The sequence below is a fragment of the Cylas formicarius genome, unplaced genomic scaffold (assembly GCF_029955315.1).
Source record: "Cylas formicarius isolate icCylForm1 unplaced genomic scaffold, icCylForm1.1 PGA_scaffold_10__41_contigs__length_53128322, whole genome shotgun sequence".
Taxonomy (NCBI): Eukaryota; Metazoa; Arthropoda; class Insecta; order Coleoptera; family Brentidae; genus Cylas; species Cylas formicarius.
In genome coordinates this window covers 11,572,178-11,594,657 of record NW_026844214.1, presented here as the reverse complement: position 1 = coordinate 11,594,657, position 22,480 = coordinate 11,572,178, and the positions used below count along the sequence as shown (strand labels likewise).

Here is a 22,480-nt window from a genome sequence, read left to right as displayed (position 1 = left end):
AAAAATTTATATTCACGAGAAAAAAATACTGATTCTTGATTTGATTTTGGTTATAAACTAAATAAAAATATTATAGACCGAGCTTTAGATAAAGTAAATAGTAGCCGAATAGAATAGAGTTGCGTGGGGTGTCAGTTCGAATGTTACTTAGTACTCAATATAAAGAAAACAGTCAGAAATGTAATAGCTAGCAAATAAATTCCTTGCAAAAATAACCCATGAGGTGTAATATGGAAAATAATATATTATTTTTGTCACCGTCCAATATCAAACAATTCATTATATATTGATAGAATTTGTACAAAACCATAATTGAACAAACATTTTAAATATTTAAATTTAAATACAATTTTTGTTTATATCTTAGACCATTTGATTAAAAATATGTGTGCCAGGTATTCCAAATTCGAGTCACATCATTGGGATGTCGAGCAAAATGACTTTATTTATTATAAATATCAAACCGCGGCCGAAGAAAATTTTACAATTCTCTGAATTTCTTTTCATAGCCATTGCAAAAATAAGTATTGAAAAGTAAATGTGAACTTGGATCCCATTGACAGCGAATGGCAGTCGCAAAAAGAAAAATAAGCAATCCATGTCTTGGAATTAAAAAAAAAATGCAATTTCCGTGTGTAGCTATCGATTTGAAAAACAACAATTTCAAAGGACTTTAATCAATTTGCTTCATAAAATTTTATTACTAAAACCAGCAATCTTTTCGTCGCTACGGTACACGGTCGAATTATCAGTCAGTGTCCAACAGTGTCTAACCTGTATTGCACTGTAATTAAATCTTCAGATACATTTTCAACTTCGGTTTAGGTCAAATAATATTATAAGTCACTTGAAATCGAGTTTGGAATCCTTTCTCTAGAAAAACAATTTTTGAAAAACTTAAAGTCATAAAGAATTCTAAAAAATTCTAAAAAATAAAATTAAAAAAATTCTGTAAAATCTTGTACCCTAAATTTTGCGAAATTTGCGATTTTGCGATCACGATAGTTTTCAAAACTCCGTTTGTGGCTAAACTCTTAAAAGTAATTTACGATCGGTCAAGGACATCCATTTCCAAATTACTAAATCCGAATTTTAATCAAAAAGTCTAAGTCGCCAATTTAAACGGAATTTAAAGTACTAGAAAAATCAATCACTAACAATTTAAAAATTCACAGCCCATTTAAGTAGAAAGCACAAATTCGCTTTCAACTATGTATCCTTTATTTGGACGCTCGAAAATATAAATTTCGCGTAAGCAGTTTTCAAAAAGTCACAATCTATTAAAACAGTTGTAAAATTTAATATGGCTACTAAATTTGATTAAATCATAATTAGTAAATCTAAGAGAAACATAGTAAAAGTTTCATTACAAACTATTTTAAATAGAGTCGTGGGCGAAACCATACAAGTGTTAAATATCCTTTAGCCTTTATAGTCTCCTGATATGAAGTATTAGACGTCTTAGCTGTTAAACTTGTTCGGTTGGTTGCTCGAGGCTCAGTTAAAGGCAAATAATAATAATAATAATAAGGGAAATAATCCTTTCAGGCCATGTTTTTTTAAATACCAATGTACTCTTTAAAAGAAACTTTAAAGAACACAGATGGTATTTGGATATTTGGAAAAGTTTAATAATACAATGGAAGGATCAATGCCCGGGAAGAAAATTTCGGTATCTCCACTTGAATAGATTTTGCTCTATAGTTTATATGTCCTTTTATATTTTTTCGAAATTTTTTAAGCTTTTGTCGACATAAGTAAGAAAATTAAATGGACCAACCATTAGGATGAAATCGCAATTTAACCAAAAGCGAGATTTATTAGTGTCGATTGGAACGAATTAAATATAGATGTAATGACCCCATCACAGCTAAACAACATTTTTTGCAGTTGGTCGTATACATAACTGTTTCTACAGAAGTTGGAGAATTTTTGCAACTATAATCTTGTGCCTAAGGTCTTTATATGTTTATGATGATGTGTTTTCTAAACACAATGTCAACTAACCAAACGGCAAAAATTTTAACGAAATTAATACATCATTTAACACTCGATGTAACATAATAATCGACTAAACATAAAATGAAAAAATAAAATTAGGAATACGATTGCGAAGATATCTGAATTAATCATATTTCATAACTTAATCTAAAGCGAGTCTAACTAATACCCCACAAACGATTGAGATATTATTTTTTCAATGTCATCTTTACTATAATAAGAGCATGCGGATAGAAATGTTACGTTGTGGTTCGCTTCATGCCGAGCCTAGCATAGTTAAAAAAAAACAAACCAAACCGACTAAGCAAAACTAACTATAACTTAAATTTATTTTAGACAGAATTCACTGGATCAACAAAAAAATATGAATGGTTGAAGAATTAATATCGTAGAACAGAGTTTGCAAAGTCGAGAAAATGCGAAAAGCAAAAAGTTCATTATCAAATAGTGCAAACATGTTTTTCGTTATTTGCTTTTAAAATTTCATGAATTGTTTCGAGAAGAGAGAAACAACATAAATTCTACGAGAGAAATGGTTTTTGGAATATACCACGTAATACACATATCAAAGGATTCTGTGTCGTCTAGTTATCTAAAATCGGTATTATTGACTAAGAAATATAATAAATAATCTGAATATTATATGAAATAGGAATCGCAATTCCGCAAAGTAGATTCGATTCAAGAAGCATGCAAACAAAATTTGCGATTGAGTGAATCTACAGAATATTAACCCAATTGAATGAGTAGTCAGTACCTGTGATTCTGTTTCTAACCAAAAATGTATTCAAATATTTGAGTACATCCTCGAATAGACCCTTACATCAGGGACCATCTCTGTAAGGGCCATCAGAGTTGATACTCCTCCTTCTGCTTAAACATCTTTATTTAAAAATATATGCAATACTACCAGTTAAGTTGTATATCACTTAGGTTATAGGAATTTTATATTTTCTTGCTAACATAAAGGGTTTATAATATAGGTGATTTGCCACAAGTCCTAACAAGAGTGTTAAAGGGATTTTAAAATTTTCCGACTAGCGTTTACAGAGTAAAGCTTTAAAAAAAATACAATTAATTGTTTATGTTTTTTTACACGCTGGTAACTAGTTGATTAAATTTGACAAACATGTTCGACCAGATATGAAAGCTCTCCTTTAAAATAAATTTTGATTTTGTTCTATCTTTCAAAAATTGAAAAATGTTATAAACTTGGCCACACTTTGCGTACAAACCACAGTTGGTCACACCTAAATTATTACCAATAGATCCGGTGAACATTTTCAGTGAATTCACCTAATTTACACCTGCATACCTTGTAATCTGAAGAATAGTTGATGAATGTTTGGGTTCCCCGGACTTTATCCTAATCTTCCATAAGGGACACTGAGACTAATTCTTCATTGAACAAAATTAAAGGATGTGCTAAATGCGAGGCAAAAAGGCTAAGTTTTTTGCAAATAATTTATCCGAAACCATTGATCTTCCCAGTGGATGAGACTAACCACGCTCATTTAACAAATTGCAGGCCACATCCCAAATAACCCAAAACAACTTACTTGGTCTATCCAGCTCGTTGTTTTGAACTGCCCCGTCTTCAATACTGTTGTAAATGGAACGTACATAAGGAAGTGAAACCAAAAATATCGCCTTGAGCAACATCATCCGCATCATCGTCACGTTAATCCTTAATAGCGGCACATAATTCAAATTCACTTTCACACACTTTTATCACACGAGAGAAGAACGCAGACGCTTCTTCAGTTTTATACCTGTCACTGCTATTTTACAATTGGCTAAATGGGAACGGATGGCTATCAGTGCTTTTCCTACGAATACAAGTAAATTCCGATCAGCTAACGAATCAACAGTTTCTAATACTTTACGTTACAATTAACACTTATTATCTCAGATTTTAACAACTAACGACAACCCAACAATCACCCGGTAACTTTATGCTAATGATAATTATCTACGAGGGGGGCTTTTAAGCATTTACAAATTGCGGATTTCACCGTTATTGATGTCCGCCATCAGTGTCAGTGTCATAATATATCGCGTAATGTCCCGCTCGGCGGGACAGCGCTGGACGTGACGTTCTTTAGGTAAGCAGCACACGCTGACGCGGTTGGAAACGTACTATCGCGGTGTCGGCGTGTTTGAATGCGCCGTGCCTAAGACCAGCTTTTCGCGCTTGTCGTTAGCGAGAGTCGGGAGCAGAGCGCCAGCATTCTGACGGATTCCGATGCTCTATCAAATTTGAAGGCGTGCTCACTTTGATAAAAACAGATGAATGACTGATTCACCCTGAGAAAACTTCCAGACCAAAATGCTTACCTGGAGCTGATCACAACAGCACCCCCTTTTGTCCGAAGATCTCCTCCAAGCAAGAACATGGAAATGGTGATAGACCATAAAATGTTTTATTAGAGATAAATAGTGTTTTACTATTTTACTGAAAGTTTGTCAGATTCTATAATTCTATAATGACGTTTCGGTGCGTCGCTCAAGACACGAAGAAGTGCCGCTGTGTTCGTTGACTCGGTAAAAGTCTTCGACGCGGCGTGCTGCAAGAGGTGCATGCTCAAGCTGGAAGCAAGAAGAATGCAATAAAAGTTTTAGTAACCAAAAATTTGTGTATACATATATAACATGCAATACAATTGTAATAATATATATTGACACTTTAAGAGTGTCTAAAAATCCTGAATTGACTAAATAGAACACTAATTTAGTATCTAGGATGTCATATACTACTGAAAATTACAATGAAAGGTTTTTTTTCCATACCATCCAAGGACACCAAATTAGCCCGTAGCTGACGTTACTACGTTTAGCATGCTCAATCGTTTTCAAATATGTATAAGCAATATATATGACGTGTCTGCACTTAAGTTTAAGTGCGGACATGTACGAGTGACATGGACGCGCAGCTTCTGATCCGGATCACCATCAGTACATATACTTTCATCCATGAAGGACTGGAAGGACTGGAAGGACAGGAAGGATTGTGATTAAAGCTATTTTTTAATGATAAAAAAAGTAAAAGTCAGTAATCGCAATCTCAATTGTTAGCGACTGACTAAGTAAGAAATAATTCGTATCTAATTATCAGGATTGTAATGAAAACAAGTTTGATTTTTATCTGACTGAACGCAACTTTTATGTCGATATTTGATGCTTGTCTCTTGATTGACTGACGTTTTTATTATTGTAAATTATTATTTAATTATTTAGTATTATTTAAACTGATCGTTAGTTATACGATTATTTTAATGCACATTTTACTACATAAATAATTCTACAATTAATAAAATTGCTTAATTTTTAAGAATTCGTTAGTTTTGGTTTGATGATAATAAATTAATTGAAAATGGGCAAGATATAAAAACTGTTTGAGCAAATCAAAATTATTTAAAAAAAGTAAATCCAATTTTTCTTCGGATTTGTAATAATATTAAAGTTTAGGATAACGATATTGAGATACGGTTTTTACTGGGTGGTTGAGCCCTTATTGACTACCTAATGATATATGAAAAGTGAAACCGTTGAATTAATTCTGTTTTCAGAAAATCTTTTTTTTTTTAATTTTAATATTCACAATTTTTTTTTAATTTTTATGATGGGTGGATTCTCTACTCCCGTAACTCGTTGCCTTTACTGGGACACTCGGTACTTTGTACAAATAGAGATTTCATTTTTATAAATCTCTATATTGATGATACTGCAAGGAGGATTGAAGTTCAGCTAATATGACGTAATGATTCCAATTTGATACAGAGGGTTTGTAAAAAGTAGGTGGTGTCACTGGTGAAAAACACGTTTCAATATGATTTTCTTTCTTGAAAGGTATATGAGAAATTCAAAAAATAAATATTTTTTTATCAAAAGCGAAAAAGTTGGTAAATTTAAAACGGGGTATAAATATCCTAATTCACCCGATGAATCTTATTTTTAATGCGTTTTTAAACTTGTGTCATAATTACAGAGGCCTAACGGTTATTAGCTCAATGGGGAGGTTGTACGGTCGAATATTTAAAAGACAACTTCCAAGATATAGAAGAACAAAGCGGTTTTCGAAAGGGAAGATCCTGTATAGGTAATATATTTGCCTTGCGACAAGTAATGGAAATACGTAGAGCCCACAACTTAACTACCGATTTAGTATTTATAGATCTTGAAAAAGCATACGACACGGTATCCTTGAAGAAAATGTTTGAATTATTAATGACAACCAGACTCAACAATGTATATGTGAGAGCCATCTGGAACCTATATAAAGATATATACCTAATGAAGATGGGAGTATATTAGATCGAACCGTTTTTCAGTGAACAAAGGATTAAAACAAGGCTGTAGCATGTCCCCTACTCTATTCAAAATATATATTCAGGAAGCCCTAAGAGAGTGGAGGGAAAAAATAGCAAATATGGGGGTAGATTTAGATGACAAATATTTGACGAGCCTCTTTTTTGCAGACGATCACGTGATTATAGCTTGTGATGAAGACGACGCAGATTAAATGCTGAGAAAACTGAAAGAACACTATAAGAATTGGGGACTGAATATGAATATGCAGAAGACTGAATATATGAAAGTAGGGGGAAAACACGAAGAACTATATATTAGAAAAATAAAAAGATCTACAAATTATAAGTACTTGGGAAGCGCCACACCGGAAGAAGGTAATTCAAAAACAGACATTCAAAACAGAGCTCAGCAGGGAAGAAGAGCAACTCAAGCGCTTAATAACGCTATTAAAACATGTATGAAAATTAGAATATATGAAGCAGTTCTGGAACCCATCTTAACGTGCGGCGCAGAATGCTGGAAAATGACGAATAACGACAAGAAAGTCATCGACACAGTAGAAGTGGTCGTGTTTCTTCAGGAATGAAGAAATACGAAGAAGAATTGGGGGAATACATACGAGCACTGACCGAATAGAAACTAGACAATTTATATGGTATGGGCACGAACTGAAAATGAACGATGAGAGGTGGTCAAAAAGAGCCCTAAAATATATCCCCAAAAACAGAAGGAAACAAGGAAGACCTATGACCTCATGGAACGATGGTATAACAAATATGTAATGGTATAAGAAATTAATAATAAAGGACAGAGCAATTAAAGAAGATGAGTAGAGGAAGAAAGATAAATGGCGGTCGAAATGTGGGATGTGGCAGAAGCTGTAGGAACCCTGTAGGAATATATATATATATATATATATATATATATATATATATATATATATATATATATATATATATATATATATATATATATATATATATATATATATATATGTATATATATGTATTTTTAACAAAGTAACAAAATCCTTATCCAAATGTCATTATGGGTCTCAGCTCTGCTTTTACTAAAAGTTAGTTTTCGCACGTTGTCTAAAATATTTTTCCTCCATAGTTGAAGAAAATAAAGATACAATAACATCAGCGGATTTGTAGGAAAGAGGAGGCCCAGAAGTTTTTATCAGGCCTACTTTAGACAAGTCGACACTCACTCTTTGTGTTTCGCTCACTCAATGTTAAATTTCATCCTCACTAAAACTTAATATGTATTTTTATGGAATGTCGCCTTAAGCAACAGTTAAAGTCTTATATAAATTAAAAATGCAAAACTCAATCTCGATATAGCTTATTCATATTTTCAAACGGAGTTGGGAAAAATAATGAATAAAAATCGATTAAGTTTTGGTTAGTAATGGTTAGTTTTGGTTAGTAATGGTTAGTTTTGGTTAGTTTTGAAAGTTAATAAAAGGAATTCTTGAAAATTCAATAATGAGTTGCTCCTCAACTTAAGTTTTGGTATTCTGCAACTCTACGTAGCATGCTGCCAATAAGTAGTTCCTGCCAATCTAATCTTACTTCATGACGTTAAAGTTGTACATCCTGTATAAGATCAGGCAACCGACTCAGAATTTCTAGTTAGTGTGTAGCGGTATGTGGTCTGGCATTGCCTTCGGAAAAAATATATCTTGTAGTAGTCACAGTTTGTAACACGTTATTAATAATTAGTAATAATTAGTAAACATATTCTCACGTCGCAGAATTGCAACCGCAAAAATCCAAAATACAAACTTCCTAAACCACATTGCTCTAAAATCTTTAAAATCTAATCCCGACATCGTAATTCTAAAAGCAAATAAAGGAAATACTACGGTGGTCATGAATACAACTCACATAAAAAAGATCCTTTTAATCTGTTACTCTTGTATCAGAATCACTGAAAAAGTCTGTCGTCCCTCATGACTCTAAAATTCTTCGCCTCTACGGACTCCCTTGGATTCACAAACCAGGATTACCTATTCGACCCATTGTCAGCACCATTGGTTAGTTAGTTAGTTAACTTATATATTACAGGAAAAACTCATGGTTTTGTACTTAATTACCTTCATTCATTGAGTAACTATTGTTAATTATATTAGATCCAAACGATATTCTGGTTAGTTTCGACGTAGAATCTCTCTATACTAAAGTCGCTATTCTTGAAACACTCAACATTAGAATCTGGAACCAAACTTTCTTGGAAACCGTTGACAAAAAAGCTCTCAACGCCTTCCAACTGAAACCAAAATTACGGAAACGCTACTTTGATGATCTTTTTGTTATTTGGCCTCATGGTCAAGAATCCTTCCGAGATTTTCTTAGCAATTTAAACTCTGTACTCCTAACATACGTTTTACTAATAATCATCTCCCATTCTTGCATATTCTTATCAATAGAAAATTAGATCCCTCACCCATCATTCTGCTTACAGAAAACCTACGCACATAGACTGATCCGGCCCAAAAATCATCGGTTATCAACTCTCTTGTTTACAGAGCCGTAGCTCATCACCGATGATGATGATTTCATTTCATTTCATTCATCACTGATTGATGATTCCAGTGACTGACATTACGCCGGACGAAACTGTCTCGTGGCTAATATACCTATAATTCTTAGGAGCCGTTCATAGCGGATTCTTCCCAAAGCCCCGGTGACCGTACACGGTGATGTACAGGGCACTCCGTCATACATACATCTTGTTTCCAATTTCCCGAAAGATCATCTTAGTCCGACTAGTGTCAGGCCCACTATCCTACCTCGTCCAAATTTATTAAGTTGACAATACACGGGGTTATGAAAATTATGTTTCCAACAGGCCAAAGGCAGTAAAACTGAACACTTCTAAGCAAATTCCTAATAAATTAAAATTAAAAAATGTCTGCCACCGATTTGCACAAAACTAACAAAACATTATAAATATAACTAGGCATATACTGGGTGTTGAAATTTCTCTGCCACTCAGTATATATCGTATTTGCAACAAGCAGAACAAGCAAACGCACATACGCCAAAAGGCTGAAACTTTCAGGTCGAAATTCCACTTCGGTACAATTCAGGGCTGATACAATAGGCAAACAAAAGATGAACGGGCTTATTCACAATTGCATACCGGTAATCCAAATGAATGAGAAGTGAGAAGCTCTTTGTAATTGAGGACAGGACAGCCCGTCACATGTTCCTAAACGACCTAACTGGACGCTCTTTTCATCTCGGGTCTTACTCGATTACACGACTGTCCACTGAGCGAATTAAATTCCCCAATTAATATGCCCCCAGCACTGCTTAAACTAATATCCTTTGGGTTGGTGATACACCTGCATTCAACATGAATATCAGACCAGAGGCAATGTTGAAATTAAATTTACCACATTTAAAAGACGAAACTAATTTGGCTGGTTGTTATTAGTTTTGGAAATTAACGAGATGCTATTTTTATTCTAGTTAGTTACTTCAGTATTAATTTAAATAGAAATTGCGAATGGTACCTCAATTGTAATGATTTCACAAGATGTCCAACCAAAAACTAAAGATTAAATAACAAATAATAAATAAAATTTTAAAAAATGTCCCATCTGACAAAAACTTATTTTAATTTTATTCTTATTTTCGATTCTTTATGGAATCAACATTTGTTTCTTTTTAAATATGTTCGTTTCAATTCATTCGTTTCTTTTTAAATATGTGCGTTTCAATTTCCCGTGCAATTTTGCCAAATTTTAAATGACCGTAACTCATTTCGAGGAGGGTCACAAATATTCGCAGATTATTTATATCTTGAAAACAAGCTTCAAATTAGATACATTTAAATAATTTTTTTTGTTGCCAAATTTTATGGTATGAATTATTATGAATATAGAGTTGGATATTTTAAATGGGACATCCTGTAAATTTTTGGATTTAATTAACACATTAAAAAAACCTATTCAAATGATATATCATGTTCCTATAAATAAATAGTAGGATTTCCGAAGTCAAAGTATTTTTTGTAAAAAATTGTGTTAAATCCGATGAAAGAAACATTATAATACTATTTACTGTCTTCTGAATTCCTCGTGCTTTGGTTATTTATAAATCAAACTTGCTAACATTTCGCCATGGCTCGTATTTTACTCTGTACCTCCCTATACATGGTTTGAGTGGGGCGCAGATAAAGGATGGACATGATCGTTGTCTCAGATGACTGATTGCCATATCGGTGAATAGTAAAGACCACAATCGCAGTTAAGATTGTATTTTTGCATATGGATTTCTAAGGACTCTCGAGTTTTTCTTTAGTACAAGAATTGATTACATGCAAGAATTTAAGTTTTGTTTATTTATTTATTTATTTATTATAGCAAGGTACCTTATGATGACAAACTAACGTCACAATTTACAAAGGAACATTAAACTAAGTACATTTATCTTAATTCAAAAGAGTAAACAAAACTATTCCTAAGCCCCCCCAAAAAAAAGGAAGACAAGAAAGGATAAGATTTGATATCCGGTTTGATGATTTTGTTGGATGCTGATGAGTTTATTCGTTGCAGTTTTAAGACATTTTCATGTTTTTTGAGCCTAGTTGATATTTTTCGTCCTGTCTCCCCAACATATTCTTTGTCGCATATGTATGGAATGATGTAAACTCCTGGTATCTCAAACGGAATTTTGTCTTTGAGGTATCGAAGATGTTGACAGCTTTTTGGACAAGTGTTAAATCTTTTGAATGTAAGGAAGGACAGTAGTGGCAACTGCGGGGTTGATTTCGGGCTCGTTGTCTTCAGAAGGTTGTGATCAAGTGCATTTTTTGATGAAACCATTAATATCTCGAATATGGAAATTATTAGAAAGAAGAGCAGATGTAAAGAGGTTTACAGCTTTGTAAACGATAGAGTAGATAGCCGATGATTTTTGGACCGGACGGCGATGTGACAACTCCTATCGGACTGCGTGCGTAGGTTTTCTGTAAGTAGAAGACACAATGTTAGGCCTGCTTTTATATTGATAAGAATATCTAAGAATGTTTAGTTGTTTTTTGCTATTGTGTTGTTTTGTCATGTCAAAAACTTCTCTGCTTATAAAATTCTTCACAAATCTAGTATTCATTTCCTTCGAGAAAAATTCATCATCCCCATAAGCAAATAGACCAATTCAATAAAACTCTTCAGTCTCTACATCTTGAAATTGGTTCTATCTTGCCCCCAACCGAGTTTATTCAAATTTGTTTCATGACAAAGTTGAAAATCCTCGTTTGTGTTCTATCCAGAATCAAATTAAAAAAAAACACGAACCTCTTCTCAACTGAAAAACACTGTAGTAAAACTATCAACTTTCTGAGACAAAAACACCAGTTCTTGCAAAAGGTTCTAACTTCGTCACTGGCCCACGTATTATCCCAAAAGAGGAAATAATTTGAAATTTCGATTCTATCCTAAACAAACTGCCATCCCAAAACAGCTAGTGAAGTCCTATCTGAAACCGCAAAAATTCTTTAAAAATACAAACTTCCTAAACCGAATATTCCAAATCCTGAGCGCATTGCTCTAAAATCTCTAAAATCTAATTCGGACATGGTAATTCTAAAAGCAGATAAAGGAAATGCTAAGGTGGTCATAAATACAACTGACTATGAGGCAAAATTCTTACGGATTTTACTGCTAACGTAAGAAAGATATTAATCTGTTATTCTTCTTCTATCAGAATCAGTGAACAAGTCTGTCATCCCACATGACTCTAAAATTGCTCGTCTCTATGGATTCCCTTGGATTCACAAACCAGGATTACCCATTCGACCTATAGTTAGCACCATTGGTTGTCCAAAAGATTCTCTAGTAAAATATCTAACTTCTATATCAAAATCCTCTAGTGATGGCTTCCTTAATTCCTTACATTCATTGAGCAATTATTATTAATTATATTAGATCCAAGCGACATTCTGATTAGTTTCGACGTAGAATCTCTCTGAACTAAAGGGGCTATTCCTGAAACTCTCAACATTAGAATCGGGAACCAAACTTTCTCATCTTAATTGAAAAATGCTTGTCTGGAACATATTTTTCCTGTAACGATTCAAATTTATGAGCAAACGTTCGGAAACAGATATGGGTTCTCCATTATCATCATCATCGCGAACATGTTTATAGCCTTTGAGAAGAAAGCCCTCAACACCCTCCATCTAAAATGAAAATTATGGAAAAGCTACTTTGATGATCCTTTTTTTTGGCCTCATGGACAAGAGTCCTTCCGAGATTATCTTAGCAATTTAAACTCTGTACTCCTAACATCCATTTTAGTAATACTCATATCACATTCTTGCATATTCTTATAAATAGAAAATCAGACCTAACATTGGATCATTCTGTTTACAGAAAACCTATGCACATAGACCGATCCGGTCCAAAAATCATCGGTTATCAACTCTCTTGTTTACATAGCCGTAAAACTATCTCAACCAACCAGAATTAAAACACCTTACGTCTGCTCTTCTCTCTAATAATTTCCACATTAGAGATATTAAGCGTTCCATTACAAAATACATTTCACCACAACCTTTCAAAAACAATGAGTTTGAAAACCACATTTTCCACTGCTTTCCTTCCTTATATTCAAAATCTCTGGTCTTCTATCACACAGAGACGATGAAAAATATCAACTAGGCTTAAAGACTATGAAAAAGTCTTGAGACTTTTTAACAAAACTATAAGTCTTACATGAAATCAAGTATTCTAGCAAAGAAAGATCCGAACGTCCATAGAAATGTATAAGCAACAAAACAATCATCCGACACAATATTCATGTCCTTTATTTTGCTCCGCCCCCCCAAACAATATATAAGTAGGTACAGGTAATCTCCGAAGAAGCTAACAGGATGATTGACGAACCGATGCAGAAGGAATGCAAAAGATCTGTAACCTGCGCAAATTTCTTTGAAAAATTCGATTACAAATATTTTAAATTTACATGGCTTTCAAAAAAAGACTGTTGTAATATCTTCTGTTATAATGTTATAATATCTTCCATTACAGCTTAAAAACTAGCAAAATATTTGCAGGAATTTTCTATTTGTTGCTGTGTGATGGAAAATATAACTTTCTACGCTACAAATTTATTGGTTCCCGTTTGCTTGAATTTATCTCTTCTGTTGCTATTCTTTCTAATTATATTTTGACATATCAGTTGAAAAATATAAATCTATATAAGATCCTACCAACGCAATGAGCAACATTTTATTTTTTTACGCTCTGCATTCATCTATGTTACCATTTTTAACGAAGCACTCCATATTGAGAATTTTAACGCTCCCCAAACGGAGAGAGCGCTTTATTTGACTGAATCTTAAATAAGAATATGAAACTTCAGTTGTAATGTTTACAAACCCCGAATCGTAGAACATAAGGCGATTATCTTTCCGATATTGTGGTTTGTACAAAAGTTTCGTTTGCGACTATTGACCTATAATATGGGAGACATCTAATTGCTTTTTATTCGAAGCACGTAAGTTCGTCTACCATTTAGCGGTGCTCTTTCGTACCAATTTGAGATTTTTTTTAATTTAATTAACCTTATTCACGAAAATTTGTTTTTAACTCCGTCTCATTAAAGTCGATTGTCTAATTGCCGCTTAAATTCAAAATTTCAGTTAAGTTTGGATCCAAAACTTAAAGAAGAAATAAATATATGAAGTAAGTTAAATAGTTGAGATTGTTCAAACCCAACAATTTTTTGTTTTGGTCATGGACCCTTTGTGAAACATGATATTAAGTAATTGCTGTCGGACAAGTTGCAAATGTGATGTGAAGATCAACAATTGGGCGATTGCGGGAAAAAGCTTTCGATTTTCTTTATTGCTATTGAAAATTTTGATAAGACCAATTTTCGAAATAAATTTTAGAACATAACTAAACGGATAATCCATGTAAATGATACAATAATCTCAGAGGCAGTTAGATGTATGCACTTAATAGATACCATTCATAACAACACTGAGTTGGACCAGGAGCAGGTCCGCTCTATCTTGGATGATCCCATACCACTTCTTCCAAAGCTAAACCATTCCAATGTTTTTCACCCCCCATTACCCTCTGAATCACATTAGTATGCTAGCAGCATCTTAGCTGAACTACTCATTTGTTAACGGTGGTAATGGGCAGAATGTGGTTTGGTCTCCCCATACATGGTAGTTAATCATATCTCAACCTATTAATATGAGTTCACTTTAAAATACCTCATTGAGTCGACATAATGATCCTCCACTGAATGCCCTGCTCTATGGTAACGGGGGCGCCCCCCTTTAATACCAATACCAATACCAGTGGTAACGCGATCAGCATTAATCCTGGTATAATAGAATGTGCGTATACTTCCAATACTCTGGAAGATAAAAAACGGCTTACCTACATTCTTAATGGAAAATTTGCGATTGAGTTAATCTAGGATGTATGAGACCACTGAACCTAGAGAGAGGGTGGCTTACTTCGATGAGTTGAGAAATTTTAATGTAACTTCTTAATGGTGAAGCTGATAGGGTATTCAATTTCCTTGAAAGGGTAGAGGAGCTTAGAGTGCCTCGTGGGGTGACAAAGGAGCGACTTCAGCTTTTCAACTGTTGACAGTACAGCGTTACCTAGGTTTGGAGCTCAGTGAAACATTAACACTTGGGACTGGGATTGCGATTATTTTTGCCATATGATTTTTGAGTTTGGTATTCGGAATGAGACTAGGAGACGTATTCAGGGTTCACAGGAGAAGGTGATAGTTTCCATTTACAGTATAAACAATTTATTTGCTGCACTTCCATCTACGCCTACGGAAGAAACCAAGGTTTCCATAATGCGGAACAATCTCTTTCTTACTGTATATACAGAGAGCCATCGCCCTGCAGTCGATACACAAATATTTGGATTCATTGGGGATTATAGGCTTACTAGAATCAGGTCAAAATAAAACTTTTGTAACGGTACATAAATAAAAGAGGACATCACCAAACTACTACTAAGTTTTTACCAAAAATTATGCCTGGATTCTTAACGGTACCGTATACGTAGAAGTGGATAAAAAATTCAACTGCGTAGACAGTGAAGCTGATATAAATAGTTTAAATAAATAAATGCAAAAGCTTTTTAGGGTGCATATATACTTCAAAACCAAATATGGAGAATCAAGTTTTGCTAATGATGGGATTACAATCATTACTGTTATATCTTCTAAAACTGTTTTTTTTTGTTACGGATAACGCAAAGTAGTTCTATTTTGTGGTAAGATTTCAGTAAGACTGCTATACCATATACAACTATGAATCTTGCAATATCTTCTTGCACCCCTTTTTTTATAGAGTTTTTATAACTGTTGCTATAATCGAGAGGGGCTCCTTTTGGTCACAATTTGGTACTGACAAAGTTGTTCTTTTTTTGTTTGGACAGTTAAAGAGTATTATTAGCGTTATTATTATTATTAGTTTTAAAATAAACGGCGGACATCAGCAATACAGAATCAAGTAGACTAAAACCATAAAAACGGATTGGATAATAATATTATGGAACCATCCGAATCGCCGAAGTCTTCACCCATCCTTCTGGTTCGAAATCCGATCAAACGTGGCGTTATTGTGTCGATTATCGTTGTCGCATTAAAATTATAGATTTTTTGAACGAATTTAATAATGCTCAATTTTTATTTTCATTATATCTCAAACCTACCTTCTGGCAAGTGCCTATTGCCGCCGATTCGAAATAATATACGCTTTTACCGTTCGGAATAGAGGTCCGTATCAGTTTAATGTTACGCCTTTCCTGTTATTCAATATTTAAACGCATTCTTCAAAAGTCATTGAAACCATACTTTTTTTATCTAAAAAAAGTTACACAGCTCGCTATAACATGTTCCATAGAAAAAGTTAGACCTTGACGAATACAAATTTATCGTTGTAACAGACACTCCTCCATGAAATCAGATAATCTCCGCGAGACCACAAGATGGATAAGACTACTGAACAGTATATTAGTTTCTTCATCAAGCGTTGATTATGTAGAATACGCAAGTTAATCGGATTAATGGTATAACAAGATGCTTAAAGCGATTGACCCCTAGATTCCCAAATCATCGTGTCAGGGAGTTTAGTGTTTAACTATGCACCGAGTTAACTAGGGAGACCGATCCATGGAAAATGATAATTAAAAGTGACTTTTGTCATTTTGGCAGTGAACCAATAATAAGTGGCTGTATACAGAGTGGCTATAATAAAATATTTACTAATATTCAGTCTCGCGAAAACATGCAATCAGATTTCCCATCGGGCCTAGATTGTGGAAACGCAACTCCTTTGTCAGAAGCGTCGAGGAACATAACTGCGAAGTTAGACTTGCAGGGAAAAATTATGGCTACGTGGCCTGTTAAACAATTAAAACCTAAGCCTCCAAACGAGTAAATTGTCACATAGTGTAATAATATTTCAAATAGTTCATCCATTCCTTTACTTGTAGATAGCAAGGTAATTAGATCTGTTTCGAATTTTTACGAATAATATATACAGTTGGACAAGGTGGATTTCAAATTCTTGAGGAATCGGAAGTGGATTCCATCATAAGTGTAGATTTCAGTTTGCTGGTGCATTTCTTTAGGAAATTTAGTTTATAAGTGTACTCAGGACGTATAATACCGTTCTGTAAAATTTTCTGATTTTTTTGTCTTTTTGTCATTCGACAAAAGGGGGGGGGGTCGTTAAAAGTTAATTTCGGATTATCTTATATATTTTTTGAAATAAGCGAAGTCTAGAAAAATAAAAATAAATTTACTTTTAGTTGCCAGAACTCTATTTTAGCACTGATAAGCTGCAATAACGTTACTATGATGTGAAACCTTCGTCCTTGTTTCGGTTGAAGACTTTTTTCACATTACCTTGCTCGACCCGAATAGCTTTGAAAACCTCGCTATAACGTCCCAATACTTACAAAGACCAAACAATTCGTTGAGCTTGTGATGCGTTATTCTTTATAATAATCGTACCCATTAATAGCAACAAACTTGGTCTTAATGGTTCAATCAACCAGTAGCAATGATAGGTCAGATAGTAACGCCTCTTAAGCATTTAGACCGTGTAAGGAACTTTGGCGTCTGGTTTGGAAGCGATCGGATGTATTCAATAGATTTTAGACACTGATGGGATTTTGAAATTTGTCACTTTTGATGATCATGTGACAATTTATTCAGCTATGGCTCAAGATATTATTGGTCTACCTTAAAGAATAAAAGAACCAAACCATCAAGTAGCGAAACTAAAAGTAAAGTATGCTCATACTGAACCATCCAATCATCTATGTACTAGATATAAGCAAAGATTAAACGCCTGAAAAACACATGGATTATTCTGGAGCACATTCGGTAAATGTGTGCTCCTTAATCTATTGATAGTCATTTCTACACATCTAGAAAGTTTAAGTCTAAAAAATCATGACTGGGTTGGGGGGATTCTTAACTATTCTTGTATATTCGTGCGTTTGTGCCCGATTTTACCTGACCTGAGGGTAAAACTTTTGAAAATCCATTTCTATTTCCAGTAGGAGAAGGGACCCCGATTATTTGGCTAATGTATCACCATTTTTTCAGGAATAGCTAGGAATCCAGAACGAATTAATTCTAAATAACCATATGGATGAAATTTAAAGTACTTTAAGCATAGCATCCAGTGGAACATAATGTCGCCCAGCCCACATCTCCGGACTACCAAGAGCAATTTTGGAATCCATAGCTACAACGGCCCTCTCGATGCTGTGGTCAAGTATCAGATGCCAGGCAGAACTAGTAGCCACCATTTCTGCGGTACACACAAAGAAAAAAAACTGCTTATAAGAAAACCAGATTTAAGTAATTTGTCAAAATTAATATCAACAACTGACCAGACATCCAACGGAAATATTTTTGAGCATTGAAATCAAACATTCGGTTAAAGGTTTCAACCAAAGAAGGCAGAGATTTCTTATGAAAATAATCAAGTTATATCAGATTGTATACAGGTTTTCATTTGTGCTGTTTTGTATCCAAAATGCAAATGTATCCAAAAAACGATGATCGCTCGTCGCATCGCTTTTTCACTCGTTTCTTAAAAATTTGCCAAATCAAACTTGTGACTAAAGTGGCGGCTATTAATTTATTTATACTTATATTTATTATAACTCCCAATTCTCACATGAGTCTAACATAGTTGCATGAGAATAATTAGTATTAAAACTTGCCATTTTTTGGTTCGGGGCAAATTTCATATACAATTTTTGGTATTATTTATAATAATTCATATGTAATAAAATTAATAAAATATATAAACAAAAATACTAGATGTTAGGTACAAATGTATTTTGTACCTAAATTTTCGTCTTGTATGTTTCCATGCACTTCCAGACGACTTTCATGTTTGAGTGCTTTTCGATTATCTAATCGTATCTGTAAACTGCAAAATCAGGATAGCTTGTTTTTTTTTTCTTAAAAAACAAATCCTTGACGGTATATCTAAGCACGTTGGAGACAAAGGTTTTGATATGTTTGTGAGATTATCGCTATATATTATACCAAATGAAATATTTTTCTTATTATCTTGCTGGTAATTTTCATTCAGCAAAAAAGAATTTCAATTCCAAATTAAATTTTATCATCCGAACTAGCACAAGATTACTTCTTTATTATATATCAAAAACATGAGTCGTTAAAATATACAGGGCTTCTCATGAATTTCGTTGGTTCGAAATTTTAAATGTTACAAAAAACATGTGGGGTATTCGGGATTCTCTTTCGCTTTAAAAAGCAGAAAATTAAGATATCGTACCACTTCCGATTGAATTGAAAACAGCCTTATCTGTATTATCATATTATCCCATTTTTGGATTACTAAGAAAATTTCATGCAAGTTTCCATCAGATTTACCTATTCCTAGTTTTAGCAGTTTCTTGCGTGGGGTTATACAGGCTTTTCTTCCGTTTTAAAATATCTTGAAGGTAAAACTTTTAGATGTCCCGGAAATGTCAAGCAGATCTATAAGTAATTCCAATAGTTTCCTAGACATGATTATCTTTAAAATTTGACAACTAATTACATTACAGTTGCAAAATTTCGTTTTCATAAATACGACACCGTGTATATTATCGAACGCAGAATGGAGCATAATTTAAAATTCCATTTTTAAGTACATTGCTTGAATACTCTCTCAGATCTTAGAAATTTTTGGAAAATCTTTGTTTAGTAGGTACTATAGTCAAAAGCAAAAAATTAACCGGGAACTTTGGGACTGCAAAAGTATTCCAAAATATTATTTTAAAATTTTAAAAACGTGCTGGAACGAAATTTATAATTACGAACGCCCTAAATCCCCCTATATTTACGTAACTTACCTATACTTAAATTGTTGTATAAGTAATTAAATAATTTAACCTCTTTATTTCACATACAGGGTGAAATAGGCCCGCTTTTTTTATTATCGAAGACTACGGAAATGGGGTTATATTAATTAGTAGTCCAATATTAATGTAGACATTTTTTCCGTTATTCTTATAAAAGTAAGTTCAAGAATACTTATGTTTGTAGTAGATGGGGTTGAATTTATTCTGTATCAATTTTTAAACTAAGTAAATAAATCAGTAAATTAAATAAATAATCGCAAAAACGGATTTTTTTGTGGACCTTTATTCGGGTTATTTTTCACAACACACTTCGCGGCATGATGCAAACATTCTCAGATTACAACAAAATGCTGTGGACGGTCGTTTTGATCTCCTGACGATTGCCGGTGGTAGACGCAAATCAGACACCATAAAATTAAAAGTAAATAAGCGGTTACTCTTCGTTTCATAAGTAAAATGAAAAACTCGCGTTGCGGTTTATGTGATCTAAAATTGGCATGTAAAAATAAATGAAAGTGTAGACGCGATAATTGAAATGAGATTTGTAATTTAAAAAAAAAATGTGAAATAGATTTTTTTGAAATGTCAATTTTTTTTACGGACAATTAACAAGAAAAATTACACATTGCTACAAAATATATGTATAAATAAACAGATGTTAAAAATGTAACTGGAATTTATACTTCAACCAGAAATGTAGTGCTTTTGCAACTGACCCCGTGATTAACTTTGCCTACTCTTTATTACTTCAAAACCGCAGCCCCTTATAGTAACCCGTAACCATTCCAGGGCAGTCCTAGGAATTTATGTACCTACACTAACAAGCGGGATATAAATATGTTTACAATCTTTTTCGCCGAGCAATTCTTGAAATTCTGCGTTATTTTCCATGTCTTCTTCTAATCAATTTCATTCCACGGTCTCCACATTTTAAAGTGGTAAACAACAGGAACCTTAAAAAAATGTTTAATTGTAAAAGTCTAATAAATATTTCTCTGTATTCTTATGACGTACCTTTACCTATCGCGAATATAATATATAGTCTTAAAAAAGAATCAAATAACTATGTAAAAGACACAAAAATACAAGAAGTATGTTGTTAATCGACAGGCACACAAAAGAAAAATGATTATTCTCAAACTTACATGAAATATAACTAGAGTTTGAACTTTCCAGTTAAAACAGCCTCGCAGGTTTAAAGCTCGAGAATCAGGAACATAAATACGTACTTACTGGAAGGATCACAGTGAAATTCCTCCGTAATATACACGAACATATTGCAATTTAGATTAAACTCTTAAGAACGATACAGATCACTTGATGTTAAAATAAACGCTTCTACTTATTCGAAAATATCCCGCAGTATCAACGCAATTAATTTTAAAACGGTCCGTTTACGTTTCAAATAAAAATTTCAAGTTTCTACAAATATTTTTTAAGGGCCATCGCAAGCAAGCAAGCAATGCAAAATAAACATCTGTTGGGATGGATTTTACCACGGTTCTGCGAAGATCTGCGGTTAAGGTACTGTAAAATACTTAAAACGTCAAAATAATAAATGCACTATATTTTTGGTCGTATTATAACTACTTAGTCAGACGTATTGTGCTTCGCAACGTATATCGTGTTGCATTATAACCAATAACGATTTTATTACCTATTATTATTGAGTAATCCCATTACTAAATAATTTATTCTTACTTGGAGTTACAGAATAGGAGTCCATTCCTAATATCTACCGGTCCGAAGTTCCTTTGGCTTCCGCAGTTAACTTATATTTATGGAAAAGCCAACACTATATATTTTGAGTCAAACTATAACTACTGGTTCGCTTGGTTGATTCCAACCAAACCTCTTTTAGCTGTACATTTAAGCGTAATTAGGTATATACTTCAGATAAAACTTATGACACTAATATTACAACTTTTCGCATTAGGTACAGCCTATTCCGAACAAATACTTCGATTTTGTTTTGTTGAATTTGCTTATAGCTAGCCGCAACTATAGTTACACATTGTGGGTTTTTAATTTAATGCATATTTTTTTACATTTTTGCATCTCTCTTTACATCTCTGTCCTTTCGCTTGTCTGTATTAAATTTTAGATTTCGCCAGACGAAGATGCTATTCCAACTTCCACTTATTTCTGCGATTCGAACATAACCTAGTATTTTTGACTTTTTTTACAGTTGGAAAGCCTGAAGTTTCGGTCGTTATTAATTTATCTTATTCAACTTGGATTTTAGGTTTCCAAAATAATGTGCGAAAAACTCTTGTCAACAAGAGGAACTTATTTGAAAATGTTTATGATCTGTATAGTAGTAAATAAATCTGTTTCGCCTCATTCAGGGAGGAACCCTTAAGTCTTTTGCTTCTTATGTTGTTCATATTTCATTCATTTCTAGAATGCAAAAAGCGTCACTGTACCACGTAAGTTTCTTGCCCCACGGATTCGAGTTCTTTCTGTTATATCCGGGGTTTGGGAGCAATCGGATGTTATTGGAGATTTTACGGCATGGCTTGAATTTTGACGTCAGTGAATGTAACATGTTGTTTTTACCAAAATGTACGCAAAGGCTAACGGTCGTAAAAAAAGTATATTACGCAACACGTTTGTTAAACTTTTAAAGTGAATCGTTTATTAAACACTCGCCCGCCGCGCTCCGTTCGTGCCAAATAGACTCAAATAGCGTTTACCGCACTTATTGCATAATATACTATTCTACCGTTTTTATATTCACAATGTATAACAATTATAAGTAAATCA

The 22,480-nt window shown here is 33.6% G+C and overlaps 2 protein-coding genes across 3 annotated transcripts in view; one reads left to right on the top strand and one right to left on the bottom strand.

The window, feature by feature from the left end:
* LOC132708314 (hemicentin-1) overlaps positions 1–4,124 on the bottom strand; it is a 555,715-nt gene extending 551,591 nt beyond the window's left edge. For both annotated transcript variants that reach the window (XM_060680574.1, XM_060680575.1), the window contains exon 1: positions 3,561–4,124. In XM_060680574.1, the coding sequence (XP_060536557.1) occupies positions 3,561–3,626 (66 nt within the window). In that variant the 5' untranslated portion in view covers positions 3,627–4,124. The remainder of the gene's footprint in view (positions 1–3,560) is intronic.
* The window catches only part of LOC132708315 (venom serine carboxypeptidase-like), a 28,688-nt gene that overhangs the window by 268 nt on the left and 5,940 nt on the right, over positions 1–22,480 (top strand). The gene's annotated exons all lie outside the window — the stretch shown is intronic.